Here is a 25,703-nt window from a genome sequence, read left to right as displayed (position 1 = left end):
CAAAAATTAACTTAAAATGAATGTAAGATCTAAAATTATAACACTCTTAAAAGAAAACACAAGTAAATCTTCCTGGCCTTGGATCTGGCAAAGGATTCTTAGATGTGACCAAACGTATGAGCAATAACAACAAAATAGGTAAATTGGACTTCACCGAAATTAAAAACATTTTGTACTTTGAGGGACACGGTCTTAGCTCTTTCGGGCTGCTATAACAAAATGTCACAGACTAAGCAGCTTATAAACAACAGAAATTTATTTCTCACAGTTCTGGAGACTGAACGTCTGCAGTTAGGGTGCCAGCATGGCCGGGTGAGGGCCCTTTTCTGGGTCATGAACTCCTTCTATCCTTATGTGGCAGAAGAGACAGGGAGATTTCTGGGGTCCCTTTTATAAAAGCATAATCCTATTCATGAGGGCTCCACTCTCATGACCTAATCACCTCCCAAAGGCCTCACCTCTAAAGACCATCACGCTGGGGATTAGAATTTCAACATATTGATTTGGGGGACACACAAACATTCAGCCTATAGCAGACATCAAGAGAGTGGAAAAACAACCTACTGAAAGGGAGAAAATATTTGTAAATCATATAGCTGATAAGGGAATTTTATTCAGACTATATAAAGAACTGTTGCAACTCGGTAATAAAGAGATAATAACCCAATTAAAAATGGGCAAAAGATCCGAATAAGAATAAAATACTGGTCCATGCTACAATGTGGATAAATATGGAAAATATTATGCTAAGTGTAAGAAGCCAGTCACAAAAAACTACATATTATATGATTCCCTTCATATAAAATATGCACAACAAGGGAATCTATAGAGACAGAAAGTAGCTTGGGGGTTGTTTAGGACTGGGTTGGGGACAGGAGGGCAAGGAGAGAAGAGATGACTAAAAGGTCTGAGGTTTCTTATGGGAAATTGTGGTGATGACCACTAACTATGGAGATCGTTGTACAGATCTGTGAAGCTACTAAAAATCATTGAATAGTACACTTTAAATGGGTGAATTGTATGGTATGTGCACGGTATCTGCAAAATTCTGTTTAGCAGTAAAAAGGGAATTTATTAGAAAGACGCAGATTCTTGTAACCTCAGGGCAGGACTGGGCCTATTGGGCTCTCACGACCTGGAACTCGGGCCCAGAGCAGAGTCTTCACAGCTTTCCCTAACTAGCCCCATCAACACCACCTTCGAACTCCTTAGAAAAGCAAATCCTTGAGCCACATCCAGACCTACAAAATCAGAAACTCTGGGGGTGCAGCCCCGTTTTAACTAGCCCTCTAGGTGATGGGTGATGATGCCTGCTCAAGTGTGAGCATCGGCCTAGAGCACTGTGGGAAAACCCAGAAGATGCCCTTTCCCTCTGCTCTTTCTGGGCATGTGTGTCCTCAGTTGCTACAGACAGGCTTTCTGCATGGCTCATCCTCCCCCATACCTCCCAGTAGTTTTCACAGTAGAAAATGGCTATCAACCATTTCCAACTGTACATCTCTTGTGGTACACGAGGCAAATTGAGATTGGCATTGAGTTGCAAGTGCAAATTCTGGGGGAGGACCTCAGGTGGCCCTGCTTGGGTCAGCCACCTCCTCGAGATTGTTCCCAATGTAAGCCTTGGATGGAGGAAGGTTGGGGTTAGGAAGGGCCAGTTCCCAGAAAAGAGGAAAAGAAGGCAGAAAAAACAAAGAGCATCGCTTATGGGCAGCAATAGAAGCAAATCTAGGGTTACTAACCTCACAGTTTGTCCGGGACTTTCCTAGTTTTAGCGCTGAAGGTCTCATGTCCTGGAAAACACCTCGGGCCTGAGCAAACTAGAACATGGGTCAAGTGAGAACTGAAGGGTGGGGCGGGAAGGGAGGGCTTTCACTTGGGGAGTGGTGCCCAAAAGGAAGAGAAAGAGTTAGTGAGATTCTCAAGTAGGGTATTTGGACATGGTTGGTGTATTTTTGGTTGTCACCACGACTTGGGGGGGGGGCGGGTGCTAGTAACATTTCACATGCTTGGATCAGACCTTCACAAGGAGCTCTTCTGCTGAGAAACTCTTCTGTAACCAAATGAAAGCATGGCTAATAACCTAGTTGCATAGTAGAATCATCTGGAAGCTTTAAAGGACCTAGATTGAGCTCTACACCTAGCCCCATTGTTTCTGACTTAACTGGTCCAGGGAGATTCTCGGGTTTTGGTAGTTTTAAAAGTTCCTCCCCAGGTGATTTTAATGTACAACAGGTTGCTAGGCACCGTTGAGAATCAAAGTGACATTCAGAGAGGGAAGAGCCACAGAAGTTGTAGTCCTGCGAGGTGAAGTATTTGGAAAATGAGGGAAAAGGGAAGTTGGAATGTCTGAAGCTGTAGAGAGATCTAGAAGCCTGAAGGACAATGACGAGGGCTTGGGGCTTGTTCATGGAAAGAGGCCTTGGAGTCCAGATCCAGCAGCGTGGAATCAGACCAGGTATGTGCTTAGTGTCTGCTAGGCAGAGTGGCAGGGAAGGTGAGAGTCATACTGGATCTAAATATCTAAAATCTTCAGGAAGCAGGAGCTGGCTGGTAAGCACTTTGACCCTGGGAAACGGAGAGGCAGGCAGGGGGACAGTTGTGACAGTAGTTATAGGTGCCTGGCTTATTTACTGTCTCGGAACCTCAAATACTGTTGCTCCTATATTTGAAAAGCCTATTGATTTTAGGTAACAACCTGTGGTTTCAAAGTATCTCAATAAGACCAGAAGCGACTGTTTGACCCCATCTATTTGTAAAAGTGAATTTAATTACTTTATGTGTTTACACTGAGCCAATTCCAAGGCACTTTCATTGATCTCACTTGATCCTTTTTGTTTGTTGGATGGATAGGTATCTTGACTCCTTTGGGCAGGTGAATCCAGTCAAGGAAGGTCATTACTTGGCTTGAGTCACATGGCTAGAAAGAAGTGGTGCTGGGACAGGTCTGATTTTTAGAGTAGCCCTCTTTCCACCACACCACATAAGAGAGTTATTTCTTTCTCTCTACAGACAAGTGGAGCCTTCTGCTTTTGCGACGGAAGTGCATTCCCCAGCCAGCTTGGGCAACAGTTTGGCCTAAATCACACCAGCCCCAGTGCATTTCCTAATACCCTAAATAAAACTGGTTTAAGGCTCAATAAATTGTGGATATAATATATCAAAATTAATCTTGTTGGAACAAAGCTACTTTTTCCTTCCTCTACAGAGAAGAGAAGAACCTAACAGAGGAAGGGAGATTTTGGGAGGGATAAAAGGAGGAGTCAGGGGACAGCTTGGTGGACCTTTACTGACACGTGTGTTTTTTCTTGTCCATTGTCCCTGCGTTCTCTGTACTGTATTTCCTTTTCTGAAACGAATCTCACCTTGCTAGTGTTCAGAAAAATTCAAATGTACTCAGTGCACTCGCACTCCAGCATATCAGAAGTGTACTTCAGAACACTTTTAAACAAGGCTCCTTTTGACTATGGACAGCTAACTGTGCTCTCATATTCATAGAAATTTGTGATCTCTATTCACCATCCTCCTCTCCCAGTCCCTCCCACCAGTTAGAATTTGCTTTGCAAGTGAAATCAGATGAAAAGCTAGCCATGAGTGAGGGCAGTTCTGGACTGGAGGGACAGACAATGGCTGAAGCCGTCCTCAGCATTGGAGTCCCGAATGTGGGTTTAATTGAGGGAAAAGAGATTTGTTGGGTGCTGGGTTTTGGGCTGTCTCCTGTTGTGCAGCTGGAGGAATTTGGTCTAGGATATGCGCCTTAAGAGTTGAGTAGTCAGGCGAAGTTGGGCCAGGAAAACATTTTCTTGGAAAACAGCCATCCAGATTCAGTCAACACTGATCCCTGAAGGTTATGACTTCTTCAAGTTTATAGTGTCGTTATTTTGGGGGGGAAAATTAGCTGTGCTGTTTTTAATAAACTATGTTTCTTAAAAATGTAAATAATCATTATAAATAAAAGTCAAATAATATCAATATTAATGCATTTAACAAATATTTATTACATGCCTGCCACATGCCAATCACCTTTCAAAGCACTGTGGATATGACAGTGACTAAAACAGTCCTTATCTGCATAAAGCCTACATGTTAATGGAGGGAGTAGCCAAAGAATAAAAAAAAATATGGAATATGTCAAGTGGTGACAAGTGCTAGGAAGAAACACACACAAAAATAAAGTATAACACAAACCACTCAGTATCCCATCACCAGAGATAACCATTGTTAACATTTTGTCAAGCATCTTTCCAGATGTCTTTCTTTGCCTATATACAGAGGGTGCCAAAAAAATGTATACACATTTTAAGGAAGGAAAAAACTGTATTAAAATTGTAATACTCAATATCTACCATTAACAAAAGATGAATACAAGCCATGTTTGACTTCTGCAACTACAAAAGATGCTCAAAGTGGTTACCATCAGGGTAATTTTAATACAGGTTTTTTCTTTCTTAAAATGTATATACATTTTTTTGGTACCTTCTGTATAAATATAGATAGAATTTCATATCAAGTCATTTTCACATGCTGAGTCATAATCTATATCTTTTTGCAATAATATTTTCTGTCATATTTTCATGTCAATAAATAAAAATTGACTTCAATTTTTTTCCAGTTTTAATTTTTTTATCAATTTGGAAAATTTCAAACATATAGACAAGTAGAGAGAATGGTATAGTGAACACATTTACTTATCCCCTACATTTAACAATTGTTAACATTTTGCCATATTTGCTTCATCGATTTGGGGGGAGCGGTAAAGTTTATATCTATTCAACTAAATTACAGACTTCACAAACATCTTACTTGTTTTGTTTCTACCCCAAGTGGGTGAAATGCACTTCAATGCTGACAGTAACTACCTAAAGTTAGTATCAGACTCCAGAGGCTTAAGAGATCTGTCCCCCACAAGACTACCCTCACTTCAGATGTCAGTCTTATTTCGGGGATTCCCCAGGCCACCTGCATTCCTGGCCAACTTGCTGCAACTTCAGGGGTTCCCATAGCCCCCATAGGTTCAATAATTTGCTAGAACAATTCACAGAACTCAGGAAAGTGCGACAAGTATGATTAAAGTTTTCATATAAAGGCTATTACATAGCGTGAGTTCTTGGAGGAAGGCAGAGTTCTCATTTCCTCTCTTGGTGAAGATAGGGTGTGTCACCCTCCTGGCACATCAATGTGTTCATCCACTGAGCTTCAGCGTCCAGAATTTTTATCAGGATTTCATTACTAGGAACAATTGAGTAAATACGTGGTCCTGTGATGAAACTCAATCTCCAACTCCTCTCCTCCTGGGAGGTCAGTCTGGCCCAAAGTTATAGCCCTCTAATTGGTCTTTCTGGTGATCAACCTCCATCCTGAAACTAGGGGCCCACCTTGAGTCACTTATTGCAATAACAAAGACATTCCTGTCACTTAGAGAATTCCAAGAGTTTTTTAAGTACTACGCCAGAAACTGGGGGGCAAAGATCAGATAGTTCCTTTATTATACCACGTTGCTCCTAAATAGTATGTATCTCTAAATAAATAAGGACATTTTTCTATATAACCAAAATACTACTATCATATGTAACAAAATTAACAATAGCCTGACTTGATTTTCAATGGGTATCTCCTATCTGTCTAACGTATGCATTCGCATACACACTAATGTTCAGTTCCTTTAGTGATAGATATTCAGGATATTTCACTAAGGCAAACCACATAGGGGTGAACATTCTTATACATATACCTCTTTAACCCTACAAGTGTCCTTTTACTACCTGAAAAATTTGTTACTGCTTGTTTCCAGCAGGAGTTGTGAAATCCAACCTAAGGATACTGTCCTCTGTCGAAGCATGGCATATTCCTGCCCCTGGAGCAGTCAGCCCAGCTGTGCCTGAGTTTTTATTATCATCTGTGTGCCAAAGAAGTCTGATGTTATCTGATTATTTTGGGTGAAAATGAGGGTCTCCTCCTACTCCCCAAGGTCAGTGGAGGTAATGGCAGATGCTATAGACTGAATTGCATCTTCTCCCTGCCCCAAATTCATGTGTTAAAGTCCTAACCCCATCACCATGAGAATATCTGGACATAGGGTCTTTAGGAGGTAATTAAGATTAAATGAGGTCATGAGAGTGGTGCTCTATTCTAATAGGACTGTGGCTTTATAAGAGGAAGAGAGATCTCTCTCTCTCTCTTTCTCTCTGCCATGTAAGCACACAGTGAGAATGTGGTCATCTGCAAGCAAGGAGGAAAGCTCTCATCAGAATCTGACCGTGGTGGCACCCTGGTCTTGGAGTTACAGGCTCCAGAACTGTGAAAAAATAAATTTCTGTCACTTAAGCCACCCAGTTTTTGGTGTTTCATTATGGCAGCCTGAACTAAGACAGCAGAGTATTCATCAAAACTATTTTGGGAGAGAGATCCAAGATGGTGTAGTAGATAAACGCTGTGCTTATCTCATCCCGTGAACACTAAATTACAGAACAGTCGACCTGGAGAACCATCTGAAGTCTAGCTGAACAGAAGTTTTATAACTAAGGATATAAAGAATGAGTCACGTTGAGACTGGTAGAAGGGGCAGAGATGAGAAACGAACTGGCCCCAAACTTCCATGTGGTGAATGAAAATTAGGAGGGATATCTCAGCCATAGAGTTTCCCCACAGAGGAGCAAAGGATCCCAGCCTCACACCAGGCTCCTCAGCCAGGAGTACTGGTACCAGGAAGAAGAGCTCCAACAACATCTAGCTGTGAAAAACAGCAGGGATTCTAACTGACCAGGTGGAATGGAAGACTTTGGGGAAACCCAGACATTCTCTTAAAGGGCCCACACAGACTCACTCGCAGGCACTCACCCTGGCTCCAGCAGAGGGACAGTGACTTGAGGGCGCGTAGGAGACATATGGGGAAAGACTGAGTTGTGTAGTTGCAGGGTGAGACCGGAGGGACAGTTGCCATTTTCCCTGTGTGAGGTTCTTCTCCCATGCAGCCGGCAGGCAGAGGCCATCTTTCCTGTGTTGAGCCCATCCCACACATTCCAAATCTGAATCTGATTGGTCTGCTCGCTCCACCCGTGACTCATTGAGATCCCACCATACCCAACTCCATACCACCTCAGGCTTTATCAGCAGCTGAACCTTATGGGAACCAGCAGGTGGCATCAGACCTTGGAATGTTCTAGCTTTATGTGGAGCTACCCCGGACCCAGTAATGGTGGCACGGTCCTCTCCCATGTGCTTCCAGGTCCAGCACAGGCAGAAACCAAACATGGATTGCTTTGTACCTCCTACCAGGTAGTTCCTGGTCAATCACAGGTAGTGTATAACCTGACTCTGCACTTGAATCCCTCCCAAAAGGTACCAGAACCAACATACTTGGAAATTGGCTTCAGACCACAGCAGAGCTCCACCCAATTAGTCCCACAAGTATCACACCCAAAGAGTAGTCTCAATAGGCACCAGAGCCCACTGGGGGGAATCCCACTCTGTGTGGTAAGCTCCCCACTACCCCACCGCAGCCCATATGCTATGGACATGACCAAACCCCACTGCCAGTCAGCCTGAGGGTCAATCAAACCCACTGATGTGCCCAGAGCAATCAAGGTTCAACTATAACAGGAGGTTACACACAACCCACATAAGGGACACTCTGGGAACACCCACTGCAGGTGAACAGGTAGACTGTACCACTGGGTCCCACAGGGCACCTACTACATAAGGCCACCTGGCAAGACTGGGGGATGTAGCAGATCTACCTAATACATACATGGCAGCCAAAATGAATACAGAGAGACTGCCAAAATGAAGACACAAAGAAATACATCCCAAATAAAAGAAAAGGAGAAAACTTCAGAAAAAAAAAACCCACAAAAACTAAATAAAATGGAGGCAAGCAACCTACCAGAGACAGTTCAAAACACTGGTTATAAAGATGCTCAAGGAACTTAGTAAGAATTTCAACAAAGAAATAGCAAGCATAAAAAAAGACATAGAGACCATAAAAAAGAACCAGTCAGATGTGAAGAATACCATACCTGAAATGAAGAATGCACTAGAAGGAATCACTAGCAGACTAGATGAAGAAGAGGATTGAATCAGTGACTTGGATGACAAGTTAGCAGAAAACACCAAAACTGAGCAACAAAAAGAAAAAAAGAATTTTAGAAAATGAGGATAGTTTAAGAGAGCTCTGGGACAACATCAAGCATAACAACATTCACATCATAGGGGTACCAGAAGGAGAAGAAAGAAACAGATTGAGAGTGTATTTGAAGAAATAATCACTGAGAACTTTCCTAGCCTGGTGAAGGAAATAGACAAACAAGTTCAGGAAGTGCAGAGTCCCAAACAAGATGAACCCAAAGAGGCCCACACCAAGACGCATGATAATTAAAATGATAAAAGCTAAAGACAAAGAGAATCCTAACAGCAGCAAGAGAAAGGCAACTAGTAACTTATAAGGGAGCTCCCATAAAAATGTCAGCTAATTTCTCAACAGAAACTTTGCAGGCCAGAAGAGACTGGAACAAAATATTTAACGTGATGAAAAGCAAGGACCTGCAACCAAGATTACTGTACCCAGCAAAGCTATCATTTAGAGTCAAAGGACAGAAATAGAGCTCCCCAGACAAGAAAAAGCTAAAAGAGTTAATTACCACCAAACCAAGGAATGTTAGAGGGACTTCTTTAAAATGGAAAAAAATTTACAAATCAAAAATATGAATAATAAAATGGCATTAACTACATGTCGATCAACAATTACTTTCAATGTAAATGGATTAAATGCTCCACTCAAAAGACATAGGAGAGCTGAATGGATAAGAAAACAAAACGGTTACCTATGCTGCCTACAAGAGAATCACTTTAGACTGGAAAATGCACAGAGATGGAAAGTAAAGGGATGGAAAAAGATATATCATGAAAATGGGGGGGAAAAAAGCTGGGGTACCAAGAGACAAAGGCTATACCAAGAGACAAAGTAGGACCCAGTAATCCCATTTCAGGGTATTTATATGAAGAAACCCAAGCGCTACTTCAGGGGTACACGTGCATTGCGGCATTGTTTATAATGGCCAAGATGTGGAGTGTCTGTTGATGGAAGAATGGATAAGGAGGAGGTGGTACATATATACAATGGAATATTGCTTGGCCAGGGAAGGGAATGAGTTCTTGCCATTTGTGATGACATGAATGGACCTTGAGGGTACTGTGCTGAGTGAAGTGTCAGACAGAGAAAGATGAGATGTGATTTCGCTTATATGTGGAATCTAAATAACAAAATAAACAAACTCATACATACAGAGAACAATTTGATGGTTGCCAGATATGAGGGGGGTTGGGAATGGGTGAAAAAGGGGAAGGGATTAAGAAGTACAAATTGGTTGTTACAAAGTAATCATAGGGATGTACGGTATAGTACAAAGAATATAGTCAATAATATTGTAATAACTATGTATGGTGTCAGATGGGTACTAGATTTATCGGGGTGATAGATGGGAGGGAGGTTGGGAGACAGGGTGAAAAAGGTGAAGGGATTAAGAAGTACAAATTGGTAGTTACAAAATAGTCATGGGGATGTAAAGTAAAGCATAGGGAATATAGTCAATAATATGGCAATAACTATGTATAGTGGCAGGTGAGTAGTAGACTAGTCGGGGGTTCACTTCTTAAATTATACACATATCTAACCACTATGCTGTATGCCTGAAATTAATATAAAATAATATTGAATGTAACTGTAATTGAAAAATTAAAAAGAGAAGGAAAAGTGAAAGGCAATAAGAGGTTAAAATTTCCAGGTATAAAACAAATCAGCCATGGGGATGTAATAAACAGCATGGGGAATATAGTCAATGATATTGGGATAGTGTGGCATGGTGTCAAATTGTTGCTGGGCTTATCATGGTGATCACGTTTTTAGGTATGTAAATGTTGAACTACTATGGTATACACCTGAAACTGATATAATGTTGTATGTTAGCTATATTTTTAAATAAAAATATTTTAAAAGCTTTTTTGGTGGCAAGTGATAGAAATGCAATTTGAATTAGGGGAAAAAAAAGTATTCCTTCAAGGAATACTCTAGGAAGGTATTGAACAACCCAATGAAGAAAAGAATAGGTATTAGGAGGAAAACCTAATGCCTCTGCCTCACTGCCTTTGCAACTTCTCCCTAAGGGGCACCTCACCCTGGGGTTTGGAGAAGCAGGGGTCAGGGGATGAGAGAAGAGAAATGAGGATTCTGTGGAGGTACAATCTATGCTTAGTGTAACCTGAAGTTCACCACAAGTCACAAGCACCATTTCATGGTAGATTTAAGCTTTTATGGAAGTTCCCTTGGCAGCACCATCTGAAACTGGAGAGGACCTTGTTCATTGAGGTATGATATTCTTATGCAACCTTTGGGTAAGCTCATCACAAGTGATTAAAAAAAATCCACGAACACTCTCTTTGCTTCTTTCCCTCAGAAAATTATCTTCTTGCTTAAAGAAAATGTATTTAATTTTCTTGAGGGTGTGGGGACCGTTGTTGTTGCCAGTGGAGTTGAGCACATCAAACTTTGTATCAGAGTTCAGTGTTCCTAGTGTGCCATCGTACCTAAGAATGAAGAGTTATAGAGCTTTGGGTATTTCCAATATTTTATTTCAAATGTATTATTCTAACAATATTTGACCTCTCTGGAGCACTTGATGCTGCTTCCAGATGAGTAACGTGTTCAAGATAAATAAATGTATTCACTATACCATTTGCTCCACTTTTCTGATCTGTCCACAGCACATTCTTCCGGTTCTCCACCTTCCCCTCTGGCTATTTCTTCCTAGTCTCTACTTCCGCTGCTAGTCCTTTAAATAGTGTTTACCTGTGGAGACCTGCCTTGTTCCTTCTTGTGCCTGGATCATCTCAACCATCTCCTTGCCTTCATCTACCACCTTTATATACACTGATGACTCTCAAATCTGTATCTTCAATCCTGTCCCTGGCTTCATTCTCACATGTTATACTGTCTGCTGACCTTGGTTGTATCATAAGTGCCTCAATACTCAACATGGCTAAGATTAAACCGATCGTCTTTGCCCCTGTACCCCTCCCCACTACCATAAAAGCTGTTTCTTCTTCCAGTTTCTCTCCTCTCTCCTCATATCCTACAGCCACAACAATTACTACATTAAAAACCTTCCTAAATTAATCTTGGATATCTCTACGTCTGTCTGCCAACAGTTGACTCTCAGCCACCTATACTCCTCACCGGGATTATTAGAACAGTTTCTTAATTCTGTGCTTGCCACCCAGTCCCCTGCTCAAGCCATTTTGTGTTGCAGCTAGAATGATTTTTCTAAGACTAAAAAGCTAAGAGAAAAGTCACTTAAAATACTTACTATGCACCCATTGTATATTAGACAATGGCTTGAGGGCACAAAGATAAGTGACACACTTTTTTTGTTGCTGTTGTTATTTTGCTTTTTTGTAACTGTTGGCCAAATGTCTATGTAGTATTTAAAAAATTCCTACTCATAGAACTTTTTAAAATGATGGTTTTATTGAAATGTATTTCACATACATGAAGTTATATTCTTGTTTTCTTCCAAGAGTTTTTAGTATAGTCACAAAGTTGTGCAACCATCACCACTATCTAATTCTAGAACATTTCATCTCTCCTCTCTTTTCTGTCAACCATTAATTTACTGTCTCTAGAGATTTGCCTTTTCTGCACATTTCATATAAATGGAATCATACCACATGCAGCCTTTTTTGTCTGGCTGCTTTCACTTAGCATGTTTTCAAGGTTTATCCACATTGTAGCATGTATCAGTACTTCACTCCTTTAATACTTAATATTCCATTGTATAGATATACCACATTTTGTTTATCCGTTCATCAGTTGATGGACTTGGGATTGTTTCCACTTTTTGGCTATTATGAATAATGCTGCTATAAACATTCACATACAAATGGACTTGTTTTCATTTCTCGTGGTATCTTCCTAGGAATGAAACTGCTGGGTCATTTGGTAACTCTGTGTTTAAACTTTGGAGGAGTAATTGTCAGACTCTTTTCTAGAGTGACTGCACAAATTTGCAATTCTACTAGCAGTGTGTGATGGTTCCAGTTTTTCCTTATCCTTGCCAACATTTATTGTCTCTCTTGTTTTAGCCATTCTAGTGAGTGTGAAGTGGTATCTCATTGTGGTTTTGGTTTGCATTTCCCTATGACTAATGATGTTGGCATCTTTTCATGTGCATTTTTGTATGTTCTTTGGAGAAATATCTACCCAAATTCTTTGCCCATTAAAAAAATTGTTGAATTATGAGTTCTTTATGTATTCTGGATACTAATCCCTTATCAGACATATGACTTGCAAATATTTTCTCTCAGTTTGTGGGTTGTCATTTCACTTTCTTATAAGTCCCTAGAAACACAAAAGTTTTTAGTTTTGATGAAGTTCAGTTTATCTATTGGTGCACTTTTTGTGCCGTATCTAAGAAAACCATTACTTAATTCAAGGTCATCAAGACATGTTCCTGTTTTCTTCCAAGAATTTCTTACATTTAGGTTCCAGGATTTTTATTTTATTTATTTGTTTATTTGTTTGTTTATTTATTTATTTAGTATATGGTACAAGGTAGGTCCAACATCATTCTTTTGCTTGTGGATATTCATAGAACTTTTTAACTGTGCTGAATTGCTTGTCTTTTTTTGCAATTAGATTGTAAATTCCACAAGGGCAGAGACCAAGGTGGTCTTACTAAATCTTTTTTTAATGAATGGATGTAGCCAAAGTATGAAGTTTCGTTTCTTTTCTGAAATTGTATCAACTCTACAGTAACACTATTTTCATCCTGGTGTTGGCAGTGAAAATCCCTTGAGAACGACAATTTAGAAACAAAGTAAATCACAGGATAATAGGGATTGTAACTGTTTCACAGGGTTTGGAGTGAAACTGATTTGGATTCAAATACTGATTTTCATTTAAGAACTGTATTACATCATCTACTTCTTATTCTGTAAAATAGGGATTTAGTTGGTATATTTCTTAAAAGGATTTAGGTCTTGTAACTACAGTGCTTTACACATTGTAAGCACTCAATAAATAGCATTTCTTACTTGCATTAATGTTGCTAAATCCATTAACATACCTTATGTTGTAGTACAGATTTCAGGATTTCTATTTTCTTTTGTGAATTGAGAATTGTTAGACCACTCACTGATTTTTGATTCAGAAAGGCATACACAAAATTACAATTCAATGTGAGAATGCAAAAGATGCATGCAAATACTCTGGAATTCAGTGTCCTGAGCAACAAAAAGAAATACCCTTTTGAGTGTAAGAACTTAGTGGAAATAGGGGCTGAACAGGGACTCTACGCATTTTGGATTTATTTCAGTGCGGCACGTATTTCACGTTTGTACAACAGTTATTTGATTATGTGTCTGTCTTCTCCACTAGAGTCATTATAGAATCCTGTCATAGGTCATCTTTGGATTTCCAGTACAGTGGGCACTCCAAGGATGGTTGGTTGAATTGACGCGTTTGGGCCACAGGGGTCAGAAAGGATTCTCTGAAGAGGCATGGAGAAGTTGGAAGGCGGAGGGAAGACCTCGGATCCATTGCCAAGGAGAGGAGAGCAGCTCAGGTATGGGACACACGTCGGTCCTAAAGCTCCAGTCGGACGCTAGGAACCGAGAGAATCACATGCGATCACTTCTTTCCGGCTCCTGGCCCTGCAGGGCCACTTCCGGAAGAGGGCGGGGAGACAAGAGGAGGCGTGCCGGGGAGGAGGCCTTTTGCATTGCACCAGGCGGAAGTGTGCCAAAGGTATCGGTGTGGCCGCTTCCGGTCCGGGTTTCGCGGTTTTGATATACTGCGTGGTTTGTAGTGCCGGGACAGACTTCTGAGGACAAGTCAGCGGGTGAAGAGGTGGTCATCGGAGCCTCTACTCAGAAGTCTAGAGTCCAGTGGGAGAATCTGAAAAAAGGCCAGGAACTTGAATACGCTCTACTCTCTGTTTCCGAGGGGGCAACTTCCACGGGGAACCCCTCTGCCCTGGTAACGGCCAAAGAGGAGATGGCGCCAGTCCGGGAGCGCTTGTGGCCGACACAGTGAGGAAGCGCGAAGACGGAGCAACCCGAGAAGCCTCGGGAGGAGAGCCAGAGCCGTCGCTGCCGCCGCCACCGCCACCACCATGGAAGGGGCAAAGCCGACATTACAGCTCGTGTACCAGGCAGTACAGGCGCTTTACCACGACCCAGATCCCAGCGGAAAGGAGCGCGCCTCGTTTTGGCTTGGGGAACTGCAGCGTTCGGTGAGGGGCCCAGAGAGGCCGTTCAGCTCTAAAGGGCAAGGGCGGGGTGGGAACTAGGCTCGGACCTGAGCTGGAGCCCGAGCCCAAGCCCGGCGGTTGGCCTCGTGAGGTCCTCCTTGGGGAGGAGCTATTGGCGCGGGGTGGGGCTGCGAAGCTCCATCTACGCGGCTTTTCGGAAACTAGTCGCTGCTGGTCGCTCGCGAACTGGCCCTTTCCCCACCCCGTAGACTCTGATTTGTAGGTCCTGTACTTTCTAGTGGCATCGTTATTGTCCTCTTTAAGTTGTACCCTTGCTGCTTGCCTCTCAGGCCCCGCTTTTCCGTTGTGTCTTCCTTCAAGCAAATCCAGCCCCAGTCTTTCTCCATCTTCTACTTAAGGATGTTGTATCCACCTCCCTTGGGTGTCCAAGTGTTGGCGTTCAGGAATTCCTTCCCAGTCGTAGCCCTAACCTCACTGTGCCCTGCTGATTTTTCACTCTAGTTTGAGTTCAGTATTCTCGCAACTTCCCAGGTTTCTAGATTCTTATACACGTGAATTTCCCGTGTTTTGGAGTGCAACGTGATGTAACGGAGACATCGATTTTGATGTCAGAAAAATCTTGGCAGTTCTCATTTTGCTGTGTATTTTTGTTCTTTAACCTGGTCTTTTCTGTTCTTCATCAGATGTGGGTATCACAGCTGCCTTGATTATTCCATGTAACTGAGCATCCAGTGAGGAGTTTAATTGCAACCCATTATACCTGTTGTATTTCTGCATTCTTTGATTCGCGTGTCTTATGCTTCCGTCTCTAGTTTTCATACTCACCTTTGTGCTTTGTGTGTGTGTGTGTGTGTGTGTGAACTTGATCTTGCTGACTTTACCTTTCTTATTTTTGCATTTTATATTCCCAAGCTTTTTGAAAAATTGTCCCCCCCTTTTCTTTTTAAAAACTAAATAACTGGTACTTAAAGATGCTGTGCCCTTTTAAATCAGCTCCTAGCCTGCAAGTGCATAATATTTAAAATTTTGCAACTTTGATTTAGTGTTTAGTTTTTGTAATGTAAAGTAAGTGACAAGTTAATGATGAGTCCCTGATCTTCATATAGTCTCGTAAGTTGGAGAAATGCTACACCATCCCAAAAATCAGCTCTTCCCTACTAAACCTGCCTATTGTTATGTGTATTTTAAATCAGTATTTGAGTGCTTACCATGTACCAGCAACTGTGCTAGGCAGTGGTATATGGAAATAATCAGATAAAATCTGCTTGTCACATAGGATGTTTGTAATGATTAAATGAGTTAATACCTTCAAAGAGCTTAGTAAAGTTCTTGGAACCTAGAGCTCAAATATATTAGAAATTGTAGTCACTTTTCTCTTATTTCCACTACTCTCTGTTACAACCTTACATCATTATCATCACCATCACCATCGTCACTATTTACAGTCAGAGTCCCAATAGGAAACACCTTTATAGGATAATTCGAGGAGGGTTTATTTTATAAATGTAGTGTTTATAAAGAAGCAGGTATAATGTGGAACCTGAAGAGATAGTGTGGTAACCTTTAGCCATATTGTTAACATCTGTAGACCAGAAGGGATAGGAGAGGGCGTGGTTACTCGACTTAAGAAAAGTATGGAATTGGCTACCTTCAAAGGAGTGGAAGTTTTTGGTTGAAGGGACACAGCCAGTGTGTGGTGACTGCAGGAAGGAAGCTCTAGTCTCCTGGGATTCCCTATATTAGGCAAACCCAACAGGAAGCTGGGGGATATGGGAATCTGTTGATAGAGTCCATATAGGTCAGCATACTGGGGGCAGAAAATGTGGTAGAGAGGGTGGAAAAGCTGCCCTGGAAAATGTCTTGCACAGCCACACATCATTTTTAGGCAACTTCAGCATCTGGATTGACAATTTAGATAACACTTTGGCCACTTAACTCCTTCACCTCTTTTTCTCAGCCATTTGGTCACATCTTGAATTTTGTCATTACTAAAAAGTCACCAGGCCCCCCAAATCACTACCTCAACCACCTTGTCACACAGTCACACCCTGGATCTTGTCATTATTAAAGTCACCCGCTCCCCACATCATTAACTCAGACATTCTGCTCTGATCACAACCCACTCTTCTTCTGGTTTGCTGGCTCAAGAACCTCAAGTAACCTCATATAACAGTTTTTATTTTTTGAAGTCTTAATGTAATTTTAATTTTTATCAAAATTAAAAAGTTTTAATTTTTAAACTTAAAAGATTTAAAAATAAACTTTAAATACTTTTTAAAAAAATTATAAAATGGAAATTTTACAAGAAAAAGGCCTAGGATAAAAAAGAGCAGTTATGTATAGACCTCCTATGAAAGATGAGAATTCAGGCTCCTTCCACTTCCTCTCATCCCATATCTCTAATATAATTATCACATTTTTGTTTAAATCAGTACACATTGTGAACTGTGTAGCGTGTATTCCCTGGTAATATTTCCTTTTTTGTGTAACTTTTTTTTCTGATGGTAAACATTACCTTTTTTTTCACATTTGCTTCATTTTCTATATATCTGTAGTAATTTATCTCAAACTTCCTGTCAGTTAAGTGTGAATATCCTTTTAGTATAATCAAACTGTCAATCTCTTTCCTTTTTTGGCGGAATGAAACCTTTTCTGAGAGCCTTGCACCCCCTGGCTCAAATCTGGCCTGGTTGTTCTCCAGGTTTGTTGCATAATTATAATCATAGGATCTCCATTCAACACTATCGTAGGGAATTCCCTTCACCTCTTTCTTGGATTGGATGTACTGAATCCTGGATCCCATGGTCTTCTCTTGGATTACTCCCTCGTTTGATGGGCAGTTGAGAAGAGGATTTTCACCCCCTTCTGTCTTTCTTTCTGTGGGTCTTTTGGACTGCTTATGCCCTGAGAGAAGTCCTGTAGTCTTCTGCCAGCGTGTTATGCACTAGGTAGCCGTTCGGGGAATGAGCCAGGAATGGACTCACCACTAAATACGTTGGCTTTAATTTCATCTCCCATTTTCAGTGTGGTAGTCCTGTCCTCTGGTGAGTCTGTTGTCCAAGAGTCCGCAGCCCCTCTACTTCAGTCTTCCCGAAGTAAACCTTGAGTCTTCTGTGATGGTGGGAGGATAGTAGCCTGGACACTCAGAAACAGGGAGAAAATCTAGGAGTCTAACTGCTTATACAGATTTTGAACCCACTCACTCCTTTATTTTCTGTCCCACCTGCGCATCTGCCTGCAGATATACCTGGTACTTCTCATTTCTGAGCCTAACTGGAATTTTGCAGACGTATCAGTTTGCCCCTTGCTGGCATTCTCATTCCATCCTCCCTCCCTGCCCCTTAGGCTTGTCTCAGCTTACTCACGCTTGCTAAACAGTTAAGACTCATCCACTAGCTTTCTAGTTTCCACACTTGTGTTACTATCAATCCTGTTTCCATTCTCTTTGTTCTTGTGGGTTCCCCCACCTCCCTAACCCAGCCTTTTTCTTTTTTAATCTCTTTACTCTGATTTTAGTGTGTTTTGGGAAGGGACCTGAGGGCCAACAGATGTCATATTGGAACAGTTCAGTCATGTTAAACAGAAGTCCCTGCATTCATTCTTGAATTTCATCAAAACCTTTTTCCATGGACTGGCCCCTACTTTCCCTTTTTAGTTCTTGTCTTTTCTTCTCTTATCCACTTTGGATTCCAGGGTCTATCATTCTAGTCGCTTTCTTATATCCATCAACCCTTCACCTCTGATTTGGTAAAACTTCAGCTTGGGTCTATCCAGCTGCTTCTCCCTTCTATCTGGTCTAGGTGCTCTGCATCTCATTTTCTGAATTCTCAGGAGCCTTGATCTTTTCATTATCCTGTGCCACACTCGCATCTTCAGACTCCCTCTTTATTGGGTCCTTCCCACCTGCATTCAAATAGCTGTGGTATCTCCCATTGTAAGCAAATGGTTTTCGGGGGTACGGGGGTAGCAATATCACCTTTGTCCAGTTTTGTGATTTCTTTGATTCTTTCTCACCTCTGCGCTTTTATTATTACTCTTTCCCAATGCTTTCTTCAAATGAAGAAACTAACCCATCTTTTCAAAGCCCAGCCTAAATTCCACTTTCTCCTTGAAGTCTTAACTGATTCTTTTCCACTGGAAGTAATTTCTGCCCCCACTGAACACCTAGAGGACTTTATTTAATTCCATTTATTTATTTTTACTTTTTTGGAAATTCATCTCTCCTAGCAGTCTGGAGGATCCTTTTATTTGTTTACATGATCTGATTCCCATAGTTAAAGGAATAAACCATGGTTATTAAGAAAGAAACGCTCAAGATCCCTGACACACACGTTCTTAAAAATGGTTGTTGAATGACTAACAGCTTGTAGGCACCCCCAAAGAACAGTTGGATAACTCCAGTGTGTCTTTATGAATTTCGTTTATTTTTGATGCAACTCTCTACCACATCCATGAGTAATTGAAAATAAACAACATTATTTAGCCTCCTGTGTTGGTGTTTTCAGTCTTTCCATTCTTTTTTTAAAACAACCTTTATGAGAGAAGTTTATATTGCTGTCATTTATGCTTTGAAAGACTTGGATACAGGAAGAAGTTTTTTGACTCAGTAGGCTTTTTCAAAGTATTCACTACGTGATATTTTAACCAAAAGTCTGTTTTGAATACACGTTTTGAAAAACTATTATCCTTTCTTTCCTTCATCCCTCATTTACTAATCTTAAGAGTTATTCAGTATAGTTCTAATAACCTGGTGAAGGTAAATTTGATATAAAGGTGTAATTTGGATACGGGCTTAGCCCATGGTATGAGTTAGCATCGTTTCCTTTTTGTTAATATTTGTATAAAACAGCCATTTTCTGAAGAATCTATATTCATTAATCTTTTTTCCCATCAGAATTCTTGGAAACAACCGATAGCCATGGTTTTGTTTTATGTGATAGACAGATATCACTGATATCTTCAAAGTATTTTAAAAGAAATGATTCTGAGACGGATCTTAAAGGAAACCTATCTACACCTAGTTGTTTCCTTTGTCTACTCTCCAGTAACCCAGATTAGTAGACAAATGTAGAAGCAATGGAAGGAAAGATCATCTTTTTATAGCATAGGGCTAATGAATTTTGTATGCTACTCATTTGTTCTAAGTTTGTAATTTATATCATAAGGAGGAGATTACTTTTGCAGAGACAATCTAGTTCAATCTGGAAACTGAGAAGGAATGATGAAAAGCATAAAAAGCATGAATCAAATGAAATCAAATCTTTCTTTGATGGACTAAGTTGGCATTGTCGTGTTTGGTTTATCACACATCCTTGGGAATTTTCTTCTAAGTTTTAGGAAGGTCATGGAGTATCAGCTTTAAACTTCTTTCCTAGTCATTTCCCTCTGTAATTTCTTGATTCTTTAGCTTACTTCTGAAATGTAAGGGCTTTGGTTTTTCTCTGTCTATTGCAGTCATTGATTTGTTTGAAAATCTAGGCATTTTTTTATGCTTATGCTCTCATTCTCCAGTCAAGTGACCCTTAAAACATAACATGTTTTTGAAAGGAAAGCCTTCTAGAAAATAGAAAATGTTCCCAAACAACTTCTATGGATCAGTTAGTTCAGTGAACATTGGAAATGTTCTAGAAAATAGAAAATAGAAAATGTTCCCAAACAACTTCTATGGATCAGTTAGTTCAGTGAACATTGGACTACAGTTGATCCTTGAACAATGCGGGAGTTGGGGGCGCTGACCCCTCGCGTAGTTGGAAATCCACATATATTAACTTTTGACTCTCCAGAAACTATTCTTAATAGCCTACTGTTGACCGGACTTCTTACTGATAACCAAGTTGATTAACGCCTATTTTTTATAGTATATGTATTATATGCTGTATTTTTACAATAAAGTTAGCTTTATTAGAGAAAAAATATTAAGAAAATCATGAGGAAGAGAAAGTACATCTACAGTATTTACCGAAAAAAAATCCGTGTATAAGCGGACCCGTGCAGTTCAAACCCATGTTCAAGTGTCAGCTGTATTGTATGCCTTGCGTTGCTGGAAATTATAAGTAAATGATGAAAAGACTTTTTCTCAAAGAATTTACCAGTCTGGCTGTGTCATCTAATGTTGTAGCCGTTAGTTAGTCAGATGGCTATTGTGGCTATTTAAATTTAAATTAATTTAAACGAAATAAAAGTTAAAATCAGGTCTTGGACACTACAAATATAGACATTTTATGTCTTTGGTATATTGGAGCCTATCTATGAATGAGAATTTGTTGTGTGTCTGCGGACATGGTAGTGTGTTACCTGGTGGCTTTCATCCACATTTGGACTGGTTTATTTCTTGTCTTCTCAGGCTTAGACCAGAGTTGATGGTTTGATTCAGGATATAAAACCATCAGGGCACTGCTACATTTTCTAATTGTAACAGTGTTCTTCCAAAGCCCCCCAGATATTTCTTCAGCATTCTTTCCTGTTAATTTCACTGATGTTTATGAGGGAAATGGAAAATACGTTTTATAGGTAGGTTTTTTTATTGTGGTCAATAGTCTTAGCAATATTTGCCATTTTAACCATTTTTCGGTGTACAGTCAGTGGCATTAAGTGCATGTTGTGCCACCATCACCATGACCCGTCTGTAGAACTTTTTCATCTCCCCACACGAACACTCTGTACCTCTTAAACAGTAACTCTCTAGTCTCTCCTTTCTCCCACCCCAGCAACCACCGTTCTACTGTTAGTCTATGAATTTGACTACTTTAGGTACCTTACATAAGTAGAGTCAGCCAAACAATATTTGTCATTTTATATCTGGCTTATCTCACTTAGTATCATGTTTTCAAGGTTCATGTTGCAGCATGTGTGCGAACTTCATTTTTTTCAATTGTGGTAAAAGTATACATCAATTCATTATTATAACCTTTTTTTTAAAAGATTTTATTGGGGAAGGGGAACAGGACTTTACTGGGGAACAGTGTGCACTTCCAGGACTTTTTTCCAAGTCAAGTTGTTGTCCTTTCAGTCTCAGTTGTGGAGGGCGCAGCTCAGCTCCAGTTGCCGTTTCTAGTTGCAGGGGGCGCAGCCCACCATCCTTATGGGAGTCGAACCAGCAACCTTATGGTTGAGAGCCTGCACTCCAACCAACTGGGCCATCCGGGAGCTCAGTGGCAGCTCAGCTCAAGGTGCTGTGTTCAATCTTAGTTGCAGGGGGCAGAGCCCACCATCCCTTGCGGGACTCGAGGAACTGAACCAGCAACCTTGTGGTTGAGAGCCCACTGGCCCATGTGGGAATCGAACCGGCAGCCTTTTTAAGTGTACAGTTCAATGGCTTTAAGTATATTCACCTTGTTGTGCAACCATCACCACCATCCATCTCCAGAACTTCTTTCATCTTGTAAAACTGAAACTGTGTACCCTTTAAACAGTTAACTCTCATTTCTCCAGCCCCTAGCCACCACCCTTATGCTTTCTGTCTCTCTGAATTTGACTGGATACCTCATCTAAATGGAATGATACAGTATTTGTCCTTCTGTGACTGGCTTATTTCACTTAACATAATATCCTCAGGGTTCATCCGTGTGTCAGGATGTCATCCCTTTTTAAGGTTGAGCAATAATGTATGTACCACATTTTGTTTATCCATTCCTCTGTCAGTGAACACTTGGCTACAGTGAGGAATGCGCTTATGAACAAGGGGGTTAAAATACGTGTTCAGGCCCCGCTTTCAATTCTTTTGTCCTGAAGGGGAATTGCTGTATCATAAGGTAATTCTGTTTTGTTTTATTTGTTTATTTATTTTTTTAAGGAACTGCCATACTGTTTTCCAGATTTTACAGAATTTTAAGCTCTGTTGAGCTTAAAAACAAATTTAATTCATAGAAAGTTGAGATTGCTCAGATTACCTCTCCTGTGTTTTTCTAGCTCTGGTACTGAAATATTACCAGAGAGTGTTTTATTGTTGTGTAGGTAAAGCCCCAGAGAGAAGGTATATTTCTCTTTCGGAGGTTCACAGTCCTGCTAAAGGGGATAATTTTGTAGTGTTTGGTATGCAGAACCTTTTGAAAGTACTGATTTAATTTATTTCTGGTAGAGTTTCTAAAATGAAAATATTATGAAATGTGTGTTTTTTCTCTTTTGATAACAAATTTTATAACAGAGTTTACAGTATGGTTTTCACTTATTTTTTCTCAAGCCCATAGCAGAATTCTTTTCAGTTTTTCTCCGTATTCATTGTTTCCTCGTTGTATTTTCTGTCTCAACAATGATGAAATAATAGTAATTAAACATATTCCTAAAGCAGAAGAATATACGTATTTGAAACTAGACTTGAAACTATACATTTTTACATAAGAACTCAGAGTTTTCTAACACTTCAGTGTAATTTTTGCAACACTTGAAGCTAGGCATCTCACATTTCTATAAGATTGAAAAAGTTGGATCTCAGCACAGTGTTAACATGCTGGTGACACATGTCCTCATTCTTCTGGTGTATGAGTTGTTAAGTAGGCACGAATAGAGACCAGTGATTAATTAAAGGAAATACATTTTCTATCTTTTTGGCTTTCAGGAAGCCCTCACATGGGCTACCCATTTGCTTCAAATGAAATGGTTTGAAGCTTGGCATTTTCTACTTTTAAAGCAGGGCTGCCTATGTCATTGGAAGGGGCCACAGTGAAGCTATTATCAAGGAATGCATGCTTCAGTCACTCCCAATCCAAGTTGATTTCAAACTTTTTATTTAAGTGTGTTTTTCCAGGACCCATCAGCTCCAAGTCAAGTAGTTCCAAGTTGATTCTATGTACCCAAATTTATATTTTTTTCACGGCCATTCTTGAAGTTAATATTCACATACATAGGTGACTGAGGGTTTTAAATTTGGATAAATTCTTTGCACTTGTCATGAAAAAATTTTGGCAAGATTTCTCAGTACCAGTACGTGTGGCTGATGGCTATAGATTTGAGCCAGAATTCATTTGACTGAGGTCATTATGACATACGGTTATTTGAAAACTCTTGTCCCAGAAACACTGGGATTGTATCAGAAACTGAGGAGACCACAGTGTACAGTGCTGTCATTTGGTCTTGATTTCTTTTGTTGTTCTCAAGAAAGAACAATGTATATGGGCACTGTAGTCTTCCAAAGTTTACTTGAAAAGTGAGTATTTATTCCTCCTGGAATTTCAATAGCTTATGATGTTTTAAAGAATTATTTTCAGCCAGGAATCTCTTTTGTCTCACAAGGGAAATAATATCTCCCTTTTGATTTTTCAATTGTTATGGTGATGGCTGTGAAAATGTAACTTGTCTCCATAAATGAGCCTTTTTGCCTCTAGAAAAGTTGTTTATGCGTACAAGGGTATTTTATGGGTCTCAGAGCTTGCTAGCGGCTTTATGATCATGTTTTCTTTACACTCTACTTTTGGAGGTAGTTTTTTACTCATCATTGCTGTGGTGAAGGTATTAGCTAAGTTTCATTTCACCATGGTTTCTGTATTTCAGGCCATCTTGCAAAACAAGTTATTTTGAAAAATATCATTTGTAGGTAGTGGTGGTTATCTTTTCAGCCCCACTGCTTATATTTTTCTTAATATCTCCTCAAGCTATTTTTCCTCCCTGCTATCTAAGAAAACCACGAGAAAGTAAGTAACTTGTGACAGATCTAGCAATTTGTAAAATTCTTCTAATGGATTAGATACAAAAACTTGAGATAGTTGACCGACTTAAAAAAAAAATCACTCTGTTTCTGGTAAACTAGATCTGTTCTTTCTTTACCTGTCTCACAAAAATGCTTTTTTTCTTGATTTGGGAAATTTTGATTTTCTAGATATACCACATTGTTACTGGGCATATATCTAAAACGTGTTGTTTTACTAATAGTTGTGTTTTTTTTTTAAGGTGTTCTTTTCACTCTGTACTCTGACCTAGTTCTTCTTCTATATATACTATATATGCTATAAATATACTTTAATCTTTGTAAGTATTTAATAAACATATTAATTGAAATACTTTAAAAACCACAGCGACCTGACACTTTTATGTTACTTCTCAAATCTCATTGAAATATTTGTATTTCCAGAACCTCATTTTTTTATTTACCAAAGCCCTTCTGTCCTCAGTGAAGTATGTTAAGTAATTCTACTTAATTTGAGGAGTTTTGTGTAGGATTAACTAGCAGCCCTGATGCACTGCTAATTCTTGGCAGCTCATGAATCGTTAGGGGCTCCTGTCTGGGTGTGCTTGCATTGTTTGGGGCCTGCTCAGTGATTTCCGTGGAGTCGGCAGTTTTAGAACTGTTGGTATGGAAGCAAGTCTCAGAGCAACAGTGCACCATTAAAGGCAAAAGGGGCAAGTCCTTTGAGGATCTGCTGTGAAGTGTAATGAAAGAGTATGTTAGTGAAAGGATCACTGGGCCATAGCCTGCCTGCTTCATAGTCATCACATAGTCATGGAAATATCTTTTGAAAAAATTGATATAAAGGCCTGTTCTGCTACTGCTTTTGTGAAATGGGAGATTGGAATTAGATGCTTAAATGGAAAATGTTCTCTTGTTGCAGCCTCTTTGAAATATGCTGTTAGTGGGAGCTGCAGCTTCCTCCTGCTGACTGAGCCCCAGGCTTCGGTTGAGATGGTCCTTTCAGAAATGTGGAGCTTAGTCCAAGCCTGGATTTCAGTGGGTAGCACCTGGCATCTGTGGCTAGAAAGTCCTATGAAGTGTAAGTGCTTTCTTCTCTCCTTGTAAAGATTCCCTTTTCCTTCTTTCTTCTCTTCCTTCTTTCTGCAGCTTAGCAGAGGGGAAGAACAGTGAGCGCTGTATTGTAGAGCCTAGGGGATCAGGATTTGGTTGCATTTTCTTTATGATTCAGTGATGACAACAAGATAACTTGGTTTGGGATGTCAACAATTGAAAACCCTCCTGGATTTCAAACTAAAGTGATAAATTACGACTCCTTAATATATAGTACTGGCAGTATCATCCCAGGTAATGTTTCATTGACTGTTTACTTAGTAGCTCGTAATATTCAAGTTTGCCAGGTTTCTTTAGCCGTCACTCTTATCTTTTGTTCTTACTCCAAAAGACAAATATTTGAAAGGAGAGGCACATTTGGTCAGTGCGTGAGGCAGCATCAAGATAAACAGGGATGCTTGAAACATGAAGACAGCTCTTCTTTCACTTTGGTTCTACTTGAAATATTTGCACAAGGAGTAATTCGGGAGTTTTCTAAGTCCAGTTGCTCATAGAATTGTCCTAGGAAACTCATGTAGCTGCCATCTATATTTTAATTTAGTTATAAAAATTTTTAAAAATTGATAATAACATAATGGGCATTAGAAAGTGCAAGTTTTATATTTGGTTTAGTTGCCTGGGGCAAAGTGCTATTTTCTTTTTTCCTTTTTCAGAAATGTTGGTAATATTTTAAAATAAGCTCATTCCAGAAAAAGACTCCCATTTGGGGGGTA

At 40.0% G+C, this 25,703-nt stretch overlaps 1 protein-coding gene across 1 annotated transcript in view; it reads left to right on the top strand.

The window, feature by feature from the left end:
- Window positions 1–13,765: 13,765 nt before the first annotated feature.
- The window catches only part of TNPO3 (transportin 3), a 72,376-nt gene continuing 60,438 nt past the window's right edge, over window positions 13,766–25,703 (top strand). Inside the window, exon 1 of the mRNA XM_081038549.1 lies at window positions 13,766–14,279. Within this exon, the coding sequence (XP_080894675.1) occupies window positions 14,160–14,279 (120 nt within the window). The 5' untranslated portion in view covers window positions 13,766–14,159. The remainder of the gene's footprint in view (window positions 14,280–25,703) is intronic.

The sequence above is a fragment of the Rhinolophus hipposideros genome (assembly GCF_964194185.1).
Source record: "Rhinolophus hipposideros genome assembly, chromosome: 25".
Lineage (NCBI taxonomy): Eukaryota > Metazoa > Chordata > Mammalia > Chiroptera > Rhinolophidae > Rhinolophus > Rhinolophus hipposideros.
This window is presented reverse-complemented; position numbering and strand designations above follow the sequence as displayed.